Source organism: Ahaetulla prasina, chromosome 7 (assembly GCF_028640845.1).
Source record: "Ahaetulla prasina isolate Xishuangbanna chromosome 7, ASM2864084v1, whole genome shotgun sequence".
Lineage (NCBI taxonomy): Eukaryota > Metazoa > Chordata > Lepidosauria > Squamata > Colubridae > Ahaetulla > Ahaetulla prasina.
This window is the reverse complement of record NC_080545.1, coordinates 7,419,473-7,431,816: the sequence shown is the minus strand read 5'-3', so window position 1 is coordinate 7,431,816 and position 12,344 is coordinate 7,419,473. Positions and strand designations below refer to the sequence as shown.

General features: G+C 48.5%; 1 protein-coding gene across 4 annotated transcripts in view; it reads left to right on the top strand.

Moving 5' to 3' along the window:
- Positions 1 to 10,282, top strand: part of DLD (dihydrolipoamide dehydrogenase) — a 30,881-nt gene extending 20,599 nt beyond the window's left edge. For all 4 annotated transcript variants that reach the window (XM_058191745.1, XM_058191744.1, XM_058191743.1 and 1 more), the window contains 5 exons: positions 288 to 458; positions 3,478 to 3,667; positions 6,857 to 6,994; positions 7,664 to 7,753; positions 9,863 to 10,282. In XM_058191745.1, coding sequence (XP_058047728.1) covers positions 288 to 458; positions 3,478 to 3,667; positions 6,857 to 6,994; positions 7,664 to 7,753; positions 9,863 to 9,928 — 655 coding nt within the window. In that variant the 3' untranslated portion in view covers positions 9,929 to 10,282. The remainder of the gene's footprint in view (positions 1 to 287; positions 459 to 3,477; positions 3,668 to 6,856; positions 6,995 to 7,663; positions 7,754 to 9,862) is intronic.
- The last annotated feature ends 2,062 nt before the right edge of the window (positions 10,283 to 12,344 follow it).

The following is a 12,344-nucleotide window of genomic DNA, read 5'->3' as shown; positions in this document are numbered from 1 at the left end:
ACATAGAATAGAGAACGGAACAGAACAGAACAACATGGAATGGAATGGCAGAGTTGGAAGGGACCTTGGAGGTCTTCTAGTCCGACCCCCCTGCTTAGGCAGGAAACCCTATACAATTTCAGACAAATGGTTGTCCAATCTCTTCGTAAAACCTTTTACAACTGCGCCCAGAAAAGTGGGGCAAAACTGACTTAACAAACATCTCGCTTAGCAAAAAAAAAATTTGGGCTCGATTGTGGTCATAAGTCAAGGCCTACCTGTACTGAATGGTTACCTTTTTTCCTTAGGATTGAAGCCGCAGCCGGTGGCAAAGCAGAAGTGATCACTTGTGATGTCCTTCTGGTCTGTATTGGTCGGCGTCCTTTCACCAACAATCTTGGTCTGGAACAGGTGGGAATTGAACTAGATAACCGTGGAAGAATCCCAATCAACAACAGGTTCCAAACCAAAGTTCCGAAGTAAGTTGCAGTGGTTAGAATTGTGGTTTATATCGGAAACTCCTGAGCAAGATGAAGAACGGGCCTCTGGTGGCTCTACAGACTGCTAAGACAGTCTGTTATTAACAGCAGCTGCTTGCAATTACTGCAGGTTCAAGTCCCACCAGGCCCAAGGTTGACTCAGCCTTCCATCCTTTATAAGGTAGGTAAAATGAGGACCCAGATTGTTGGGGGCAATAAGTTGACTTTGTATATAATATACAAATGGATGAAGACTATTGCTTGACATAGTGTAAGCTGCCCTGAGTCTTCGGAGAAGGGCGGGATATAAATGCAAATTTTTTTAAAAAAGAACAATTGCTGTGCTAAGCGTGATTTAACTCACTATTTTACCGAACTTAGTTCTAGTTCAGTCTGATAAGCGTTGTTCAAATCAGGAACCATAACACTATTGTTTTTATTTCCCATCCTTTGGATTAAAAAAACAATTGGGGTCTAAATTCTAAATGAGAAGACAAAGAGTTCAAATTTAAGTCACCTTTATCTGAAAGCGCTGGCTATTTTTTTTTTCTTTTGCTAATTCATTCTACAAAGACCATTTGAGGGCAAAAGGTAACCCTGCTCCTTACATACATAGTAATATTTATTTTATTTATTTGGATTCTGCCTTTACTGTTTTTACAAATAACTCAAAGCAGTGAATATATCCAGCGCACCTTCCTTCTCCTATTTTCCCTACAACAACAACCTTGAGAGGTGGGTTGGGCTGAGAGTTGAGAGACTGGCCCAAAGTCATCCAGCTTGCTTTCATGCCTAATAAGGCAGGACTAGAACTCACCGTCTCCTTGTGATTGGCCCAAAATCTCTCAGCCGACTTTCGTGACTAAGGCGGGACTAGATCTCAAAATCTCGTTGCTATTGGCCCAAAGTCACCCAGCCAGCTTTTGTGACTAAGGCGGGATTAGATGTTAAAGTCTCTTTGTGATTGGCCCAAAGTCACCCAGTCCCTGTCGTCCCACGTGGCTACGGTGGGACTAGAACTCACCATCTCCCATGGTGGGCTGCTGCCGGTTCAGTCAAACCGGTAGTTCCGATCAGCGATTGGCCTCACCCACCCACCCTGGTGCTATCACGTCCTATATAATCGCTGGTTTTTCGATGCCGCAGCTCACATTTTCGGTTCCGGGCGAACCAGTTGTTACAACCGGCAGCAGGCCCCCACTGACCATCTCCTGCTTTCTAGCATGGGGCCTTAACCCCTAGACCTGCAGTGGGAAACCTATGGCACATGTGCCACAGGTGGCATACGGACCCATATCTGTGGGCATGCGAGCGTGGCCCTAGCTTGGTTCCAGCGCACATGCTGTGCCGGCCGACTAATTTTTGGGTCTTCTGAGCCCACCGGAAATGGGGAAACGGGCTGTTTCCGGCCTCTGGAGGGTCTTCGAGGGGGGGGAAGGCTGTTTTTGCTGTCGCCAGACTCCAAGAAAGCCTTTGGAGCCTGGGGAGAGTGAAAAACGGGCCTTCTGGTTCCACTGGAAGTCAGGAAACGGGCCATTTCCAGCCTCTGGTGGGGGTGGGAAAGGCCATTTTTGCCCTCCCCAGGCTCCAAGAAAGCCTCCGGAGCCTGGGGAGGATGAAAAATGGGCCTACTGGGCCCACTTTTTGCCATCACATGTCAAAAGTGGGGGGGAGCATGAATGCATTGTGTTATGTCCCCCTCTCCACTTCACAGAGCAAACGCAAAGACGCGTGTCTCCCAGTCTTTTTATTTGCTACAGACCTGATTTTCTTCAATGGAGGAAATACTTGGCAGTGACCGTGCAAAGGCCTGCCAAGTTCTGAGTCCATTATCTCGTGTCCAAGTTCCGTTACCAAAACTCACTGACAGAGTCCTTTAACCCTCCAACAACCGAGCTGCAGTGCACCCTTGGTAGCTTTTTTGTCCGTCACAAGGGCCACATGGCAGCTCCACCCCACTTTTATACCCTGTGGGGTGTGGCTCAGTGACTCAGCAATCTCTGAGCCTGCCACACCTTTTCCTCTGCTGCGCACGCTTATCTTTTAGTCACTGCCTCGGATCAATCCAGGATTGATCGTCAGCAGCTGGAACTTGGGGCATTGCCAGGGAGGAGGAGGGTGCGGGAGAGGGAGGCCTTGTCAGCTCCTCCTCCTGGCCTGCAGCTGGAACTTGGGGCAGTGCCAGCGAGGAAGGTCCTGGCGAGGGAGGCCTTGCTGGCTCCTCTCCCTCACTTTCTGTTGTGTCTCGCTCGCTCGCTCTCCCTGCCGCAGCCGGGCCCCTCTTATCTCCTGCCAGACACTGATAGTTCGGAAGAATGTCCTGGCATGCCTCCGGCCCCCAGCCCTGGCACCATGCCCGGACAGGCTGAGCAAGACGAAGGGCCTGACGTGCCTTCAGCCCCCAGTCCTGGCACCATGCCCAGGCAAATGGAGTAACTAAACCCCTCCCCCACAGCATGTGAGCCTGAAGAATGTGAAGCCAGTCATGAGCTAAGATTACCAACAGCTGGAGGCTGGAGAGATCCTCGCTTCCGGAGAATGGAGAGGCGACGTCAGCAAAAGGAAGGGAGGGGCAGGCCTGGATAAGTGCTGAGTCATGGAGCCACACCCCATGGCCTATATAAAGGATCTGCTTTCTGGCATTCTCTGAGTCAGGCAAAGTCTAACTTGGATTGCTGAAGTCACATCCTGGTCTCCTGCCTGCCTTGAGAACTCTGATAGGAATTTGGCAGAGCTGCAGAGGCACGCCTGATACGGACTTCCCCGACCCGGCCGTCAGCGGAGGAGTGGGACACGACACTCTCCGAGTCACTCTCCTCCATGAGGCCATGTTCGGGGGCCGGAGTCACAACACATTGCGGTGTGGGGGGGCATTGAATTATGAGTGTAGCCACGTGCGCATGTTATCCCACCCCCACTTTTGGCACGTGACGGCAAAAAGGTTAGCCATCACTGCCCTAGACCAAACTATCTTTCTCTATTTTTTTTTTATATATATATTTTAATTTTAACTTGACAGCATTTATGCAATTGGGGACGTCGTGGCTGGCCCCATGCTTGCTCACAAAGCCGAAGACGAAGGGATTCTGTGCGTCGAGGGAATGGCCGGGGGCGCGGTTCACATCGACTACAACTGTGTGCCGTCCGTCATTTACACACACCCGGAAGTCGCCTGGGTTGGCAAGTCGGAAGAGCAGCTGAAAGAAGAGGTGTGCCTCGTCAATTTTTCATTCTGCCAATGGTGGCGGTTGGGCAGGGTGTTCATTTAGCAACCGAAGAACAAATGGCGCTGTTAGGAGATTTTCCAAGAAAAGACTGGACGACCATTGGCCTGGGATGGTATAATGGGCAGGAGGTTGGACTAGAAGACCTCTAAGGTCCCTTCTAGCCCTATGATTCTACGAAATTCAAGCTCGAGAGAAAACTTGGCGTGCATTCTGAACTGTCCCCTATTACACCAGCAGAGGGGACCCCTGGGCTTTGTCTTCTAAATTAAAAAGTTTTGGACGGGCGGTAAAGTTAGCCATGCTTTTATTTTACAGAAATTTGGTGGCATAAGGCAGGGATGTCCAAACTTGGCCCCTTGGAAGAGCGGTGGACTTCAACTCCCAGAATTCCCCAGCCAGCAACTTGCTCCTATTTATAACTCATGCTGGCTGGGGAATTCTGGGAGTTGAAGTCCACCGCTCTTCCAAGGGGCCAAGTTTGGACACCCCTGGCATAAGGTAATTGTTCCGATCGTGGCTCTGATTTGAATTGGCTCCAAACTTTTTAAAAGAGGGGTCCCCAATCCCTGGTCCACGGCCCGCTCCTGGGCTGTGGCCTATTTGGAACTGGGCCGCGCGAGTGGGAGGCTGGAGCTCATGCATGTGCCCACAGCTCAACTTGCTCGAGTGACAAGCCGGAGGGCAATTGTGCGCATGCGTGGTGGGCAGTCACGCATATATGTGCTGGCCCACCACTCACACAAGGGCTCCATGTGTGTGAGCATGCTCACGCGGCCCAGTTCCCCTCTCCCTGTCCCCACCCCCCAAAGCTGGCTCACCAAGCCAAAAGTTTGGGGAGCCCTAATTTAAAGGATTATCTCTATGTGCAAGTATGTATCTTAAGTATTTTTAAGGCAGTGGTGACCGCCACTGAAGATTGCGCTGCCAAAACTGTGCATCAAATCAGGAGTTTCAGCTGTTTGCTTTTTTAACATTAAACCCTAAAGTACAATATAGTGCCTCAGCCACCACTAATAACGTAGTGTTGTGGCCTATTGGCTGCCGGCCCCTCCAGCCGAGGAGGAGGAGGAGGAGGTGGTGTGGGAGTCAGGACTAGCATCAGGGCAACCTGAGAGCTTCGAGGGGGAAGAAGGAATGGAGCTGTCAGAGAGAGAAAGAGAGAGGCGGAGCCTGGGCCATCCGTCAGCCCTCAGATGGAAAGTCAACAGCCCCCAGGTCTGGAGGTGGCTGACGGGGAAGAGGAGGAACAGCTGGGTTCAGTGCCTGACGTGTGGATGCGCAGAAGGCAGAGGAGAGGAGAGCAGTGGAAATCTATGGGCCAGTCCTCGGGACGGAAGAGCCACCGCTGTTAGCGAAGCCCCACCCTAGCTCTGGGGATAAAAGGCAGGCGGCGGAGATGAATAGGTGTGGCAGACAACTATTCATCTCCCCTGCCTGACAGACTTGTTAGCCTGCTTTAAAAAAGAAACTATTTGCCAGGGCTGCTGGCGCTCCTAATACCGGAATCATTGATTTAACTTCAGAGGGTTTGTTGTGTCGGGGAGCTGGGTCAGAACACGTAGTTTTCTAGAGTCCCAAAATGTAAGAAAGGATCATATATTCTAGCGGCCTCTGTTGATGTCATCTCTGTATTCCCTGCAACCCACAATAGGGGTGTGTGTATGTGTGTGTGTGTGAGAGAGAGAAATGCTATGGCCAGCCACAAAAAAATTGGTCACCTTCCTTTCAAAGCCCTCTGAAGATACCAATGAAATGAAGTAAAATGCAAATGAAATGAAAAAACGAAACCGAAACCCTTTGTATACGGGAAATTAGTATGACTCTTCTAACATGTAGGATTTTTTTTTTGCTGTTGTTATTCCAGGTAGTTCTTGACTTGGCGACCACCAACTGAGCCCAAAATTTCTGTTGCTAAAGCAAGACAGTTTAGTGAGCTTTGTCACATTTGGTTCACCGCTGTTAAGGGAATCACTGCAATGAAGTTAGTTAACGACCGTTGTTAAATGAACCTGCCTTCCCCCTTGACTTTGCTTGTCAGAAGGTCGCAAAAGGGGATCACATAACCCCAGCACGCTGCAACCGTCATAAATATGAGTCGGTTGCCAAGCGTCCGAATTTTGATCACGCGACCACAGGGATGCTGCCACAAGTTGTGTGAAAAACAGTCATAGATCACTTTTCTCAGTGCCGTTGTAGCTTCGAACGGTCACTAAATGAACTTTTGTAAGTCTAGGACTACGTTGTGACCCAGACCCAAGTAGGTAGTAATAAACTTAGTCCGTGGAAAAACAAACTTTATTCGAACAGCTGGGAATGAAGTAATTCGTTCAACTCAAAGTAAAACAAATGCCTCCCAACACAAATTCCTCAGTTATCTCACAAACCTTAGTCCGATTAGGCAAACTGCCAAAGGACTCAGGGCGGTGTACAGCCAAAAGATAAAAAACACAAAAATATACAATTAAAACAACAATTTAAAATCGAGCATATTAGAAAAAATGGCCAACATTTAAAAATTTAAAATTTAAAATTATGAACCCTAAAATACTAAAACCCCAATTAAAAATTTAAAAATATTAAAAATATTAAGCCAGTCCCGCTTGAATAAATAAGTGCGTTTTCAGCTCATGGCGAAAGGTCCGAAGATCAGGCACTTGACGTAGTCCAGGAGGAAGTTCGTTCCAGAGCGTAGGAGCTCCCACAGAGAAGGCCCTGCCCCTGGGGGCCGCCAGCCGACATTGTTTGGCGGACGGCACCCTGAGAAGGCCCTCTCTGTGAGAGCGCACGGTCGGTGAGAGGTATTCGGTAGCAGCAGGCGGTCCCGTAAGTACCCGGGCCCTAAGCCATGGAGCGCTTTGAAGGTGGTGACCAAAATCTTAAAGCGTACCCGAAAGACCACAGGAAGCCAGTGCAAACTGCGCAGGATTGGTGTTACATGGGAGCAACGAGTTGCTCCCACTATTATCCGCGCAGCTGCATTCTGGACTAGCTGCAGCCTCCGGATGCACTTCAAGGGCAGCCCCATGTAGAGAGCATTGCAATAATCCAAACGGGAAGTGACAAGAGCGTGAGTGACCATGCATAAGGCATCCTGGTCAAGGAAGGGGCGCAACTGGCAAACCAAGCGTACTTGGTAAAAATTTGGAATTTATAATGTTGGCTTGTTTTCAGGGAACAGAATACAAGATCGGTAAATTCCCCTTTGCGGCTAACAGCAGAGCCAAGACCAATGCTGACACAGACGGGCTGGTGAAGATCTTAAGTCACAAAACAACAGACCGGATGCTGGGAGCACATATTCTAGGCGCCGTGAGTATGCCGAAGGATCCGCCCATATTGTAATGTTGCGCAGCTTTGAGTAACTTTACTTCTATCAGTAAAGTTATAGAATAGAAATCAGGCACTGACATATAAGCAGCGGCTGATGTCTTGTAGAAAGGTAATTGCCTGCATTTAAGGCCACTGTTATAAAGTTCTTTCCAGCATATAAGCAGTTGTGTAGTTGTTGTGCGTGTGATTTTTGTCAGGCTGCTATTTTTAAAAGCCATGTAAATACACACAACTGTTGTGAGGTTTTTTTTTTAGAGTTACACTGGGGCGGGAGCACGATGGCTCATCGGTTAAAGTTACTGAGCTTGTCGGCGGGAAGTTGACAATTGAGGTTCGAGACCCGAGCACCACGCGATGGGGTGAGCTCCCGTTCTTGCTTCAGCTCCTGCCCACCCAGCAATTTGAAAGCATGCAGATGCAAGTAGATAAATAGATACCACTTCGGTGGGAAGGTAACGGCATTCCATGCGCCTTTGGCATATAGCCATACTGCCCACATGACCACAGAAATGTCTTCAGAAAACACTTAGCTGTCTCGCTCAAGAAACGGAGATGAGTATTGCCTTGTGTTCGAATAGAGTCGGACATGACTGTACAGGAAAATCTGGGGGCTATTCTCATCCATCACTGTGATGATTCTTTCTCTAGGGTGCCGGTGAAATGGTTAACGAAGCCGCTCTGGCAATGGAATATGGTGCATCATGTGAGGACGTAGCCAGAGTTTGCCACGCCCATCCAGTAAGTTCCCACGACTTGGTCAGCCATGTTGGCATTATGGGGATTTGTTTATTTGATCCTGCCTTTATTATTTCTACAAATAACTCAAGGCGGTCAACGTGTCCAGTACGTCTCCCTCCTCGTGTTTGCCCCACAACAACAGCTCTTTGGGGAGGGTTGGTCTGGGAGAGAGAGAGAATGACTGGCCCAAAGTCATCCAGTTGGCTTTCATGCCTAAAGTGGGACTAGAACTCACTATCTTCTGGTGATTGGCCCAAATTCATCCAGTTGGCTTTCATGCCTAAGGCGGGACTAGAACTCACCGTCTCCTGGTGATTCCCCAAAATCAACTAGTTGGCTTTCATGCCTAAGGCGGGACTAGAACTCACCGTCTCCTGGTGATTGCCCAAAGTCACCCAGTTGGCTTTCATTCCTAAGGCGGGACTAGAACTCACCGTCTCCTGGTGATTCCCCAAAATCAACCAGTTGGCTTTCATGCCTAAGGCGGGACTAGAACTCACTGTCTCCTGGTGATTGGCTCAAAGTCAGCCAGTTGGCTTTCATGCCTAAGGCGGGACTAGAACTCACTGTCTCCTGGTGATTGGCTCAAAGTCAGCCAGTTGGCTTCCATGCCTAAGGCAGGACTAGAACTCACCGTCTCCTGGTGATTGGCTCAAAGTCAACCAGTTGGCTTTCATGCCTAAGGTGGGACTAGAACTCACTGTCTCCTGGTGATTCCCCAAAGTCAACCAGTTGGCTTCCATGCCTAAGGCAGGACTAGAACTCACTGTCTCCTGGTGATTGGCTCAAAGTCAGCCAGTTGGCTTTCATTCCTAAGGCGGGACTAGAACTCACTGTCTCCTGGTGATTCCCCAAAGTCAACCAGTTGGCTTTCATGCCTAAGGTGGGACTAGAACTCACCGTCTCCTGGTGATTGGCTCAAAGTCAGCCAGTTGGCTTCCATGCCTAAGGCAGGACTAGAACTCACCGTCTCCTGGTGATTGCCCAAAGTCACCCAGTTGGCTTTCATTCCTAAGGCGGGACTAGAACTCACTGTCTCCTGGTGATTCCCCAAAGTCAACCAGTTGGCTTTCATGCCTAAGGCGGGACTAGAACTCACTGTCTCCTGGTGATTGGCTCAAAGTCAGCCAGTTGGCTTTCATTCCTAAGGCGGGACTAGAACTCACTGTCTCCTGGTGATTGGCTCAAAGTCAGCCAGTTGGCTTTCATTCCTAAGGCGGGACTAGAACTCACCGTCTCCTGGTGATTGCCCAAAGTCACCCAGTTGGCTTTCATTCCTAAGGCGGGACTAGAACTCACTGTCTCCTGGTGATTCCCCAAAGTCATCCAGTTGGCTTTCATGCCTAAGGCGGGACTAGAACTCACCATCTCCTGGTGATTCCCCAAAGTCAACCAGTTGGCTTTCATGCCTAAGGCGGGACTAGAACTCACTGTCTCCTGGTGATTGGCTCAAAGTCAGCCAGTTGGCTTTCATTCCTAAGGCGGGACTAGAACTCACCGTCTCCTGGTGATTCCCCAAAGTCAACCAGTTGGCTTTCATGCCTAAGGCGGGACTAGAACTCACTGTCTCCTGGTGATTGGCTCAAAGTCAGCCAGTTGGCTTTCATGCCTAAAGCGGGACTAGAACTCACCGTCTCCTGGTGATTCCCCAAAGTCATCCAATTGGCTTCCATGCCTAAGGCGGGACTAGAACTCACCATCTCCTGGTGATTGGCCCAAAGTCATCCAGTTGGCTTTCACGCCTAAGATGGGTCTAGAACTCACCGTCTCCCGTTTTCTAGCCTTAACCACTAGCATTCAGACTTATACACTGCTTCACAATGCCTTACAGCGGTTTATAGAGTCAGCCTATGGCCCCTATCAATCTGGGGTCCTCATTTGACCAGCCTCGGAAGGAAGAAAGGCTGAGTCAACCTTTGAGCCGGTCAGGATCGAACTGCTGGCGGTCAGGAGAATTAGCCTGCAGGACCGCATTCTAACCACTGCTCTTAAGACCACACGTGGCTCTCTGGGAAAGTTTTTCATAATTGATGAAGGTTCGACATCATTGCCTCCTTTTCCTTTCTTACCTTCTCCTCCATTCATATCTCCACTTTTTTTTTCCTGCAGACCGTATCTGAAGCTTTCAGAGAAGCTAACCTAGCGGCTTCCTTCGGCAAAGCGATCAACTTTTAAAGCAAAGGAACATCTGTAGTGGTGTGAAAAGCACATTTCCCCCCCACCTGTGAAACCCGACCGAAGGCTTGATGGAAAACCGAGTCTTTGCAATATTCCCAGGCCTTAATTAAGTGAACTTTTGTTCCAAAAAACAAAACAAAAAAAAGCTAAAATATTTAAACAAATAGGGGTTTGGATTTTATTAACCAACAGCTGTATATTATATTACGTGATCAATACTATATTTGCATTATTGATGGTTCATTTCTTAAGTTTCACAGAAGAAAAACAGCAGCGGTATCAAGCTAATGATTGGGGCGATCTTAAAGGTCCCGTTATGCATTTTGTTCAAATATAGTGTCTAATATTATACTATGTTGTTGTTTTGTCATTGTTGAGGAAATGGTACATCCTAATGATTTAAAATAAGCCATTGTCACCTTCGCACAGTGCAGTTACAATTGAAGTGAGAGCAAGCAATAGATCTAAATCAGATTTATATATATACACGTTCAAGAATATTTGAAACGTGATTCATTTTATCCTTGATCACAATGTAAAGGGACTTTTGAAATAGCAGTGGACCTGTGCTACATCAGTAATCACTTGCAAGCATTTTTTTAATAACAAGAGGACTCCTTTGTTTTAGTGACATTTTGCAAAAGAGAAAAGAAAGGTTCACAAAATCAATTCACAGCTGTGCTTGATAATTATTATTATTTTGTGAAGCTTCTTGGTTTCCGAATTTTAAAACTGTATCTTGAGAGTTAAAAAATACAGAGGGAAAAACTTAAATTACGTTGGCTTGATAATACAAAACGGTTTTGTGTTTTATTCTTCTCTGGGCAATTTGGTCTCTGGTCTCTTTTTTGTTTTTATCTTCCTAAAGATAAAGTGCTATATACACTAGTGGCCAAAATTGTGGAAACCTTTTGGGAAAAGTGTATTTTTGAGGTTTGATTATTTATTTATTTATTTATTTATTTATTTTGTTCGATTTTTATACCGCCCTTCTCCCGAAGGACTCAGGGCAGTGTACAGCCAAATAAAAATCCACAATATACACTTTAAAACAAGACTAAAACAAAACATATTACAAGATGGCCAAAATTTAAAACAGTTTAAAACCCTAAAATATAAATAGCCCCAGTTAAAATTTAGTAAAACTTCTAAGCCAGTCCCGCTTGAATAAATAGGTGCGTTTTCAGCTCACGGCGAAAAGTCCGAAGATCAGGCACTTGACGTAAACCAGGGGGAAGTTCGTTCCAAAGCGTAGGAGCTCCAACAGAGAAGGCCCTACCCCTGGGGGCCGCCAGCCGACATTGTCTGGCGGACGGCACCCTGAGAAGGCCCTCTCTGTGTGAGCGTACGGGTCGGTGGGAGGCATAGGGTAACAGCAGGCGGTCCCGTAAGTACCTGGACCCTAAGCCATGGAGCGCTTTAAAGGTGGTAACCGGAATCTTAAAGCGCACCCGAAAGACCACAGGAAGCCAGTGCAAACTGCGCAGGATTGGTGTTACATGGGAGCAATGAGTTGCTCCCACTATTACCCGCGCAGCTGCATTCTGGACTAGCTGCAGCCTCCGGGTGCACTTCAAGGACAGCCCAATGTAGAGAGCATTGCAATAATCCAAACGGGAAGTGACAAGAGCATGAGCGACCGTGCATAAGGCATCCCGGTCAAGGAAGGGACGCAACTGGCGAACCAAGCGTACTTGGTGAAAAGCCCTCTTGGAGACGGCCGCCAAATGATTGTCAAACGACAGCCGCCCATCCAAGAGGACACCCAAGTTGCGCACCCTTTCCATTGGGGCCAATAACTCGCCCCCCACAGTCAGCTGCGGCTGCAGCTGACTGTACCGGGATGCCGGCATCCACAGCCACTCTGTCTTGGAGGGATTGAGCTTGAGTCTGTTTCTCCCCATCCAGACCCGTACAGCTTCCAGACACCGGGATAGCACTTCGACAGCTTCGTTGGGGTGGTCCGGGGTGGAGAAGTACAGCTGCGTATCGTCAGCGTACAGATGGTAACTCACCCCGAAACCACTAATGACCTTACCCAGCGGCTTCATGTAGATGTTGAACAGGAGGGGCGAGAGAATCGATCCCTGAGGCACCCCACAAGTAAGGCGCCTTGCGGTCGACCTCTGCCCCCCTGTCAACACCGTCTGCGACCGGTCGGAGAGATAGAAGGAGAACCACCGATATACGGTGCCTCCCACTCCCAAGCTCTCCAACCGGTGCAGCAAGATACCATGGTCAATGTATCGAAAGCTGCTGAGAGATCTAATAGGACCAGGGCAGAGGAACAACCCCTATCCCTGGCCCTCCAGAGGTCATCTACCAACGCGACCAAAGCTGTCTCCGTACTATGTCCAGACCGGAAGCCGGACTGGAACGGGTCTAAATAGACAGCTTCATCCAGGTACTGGGG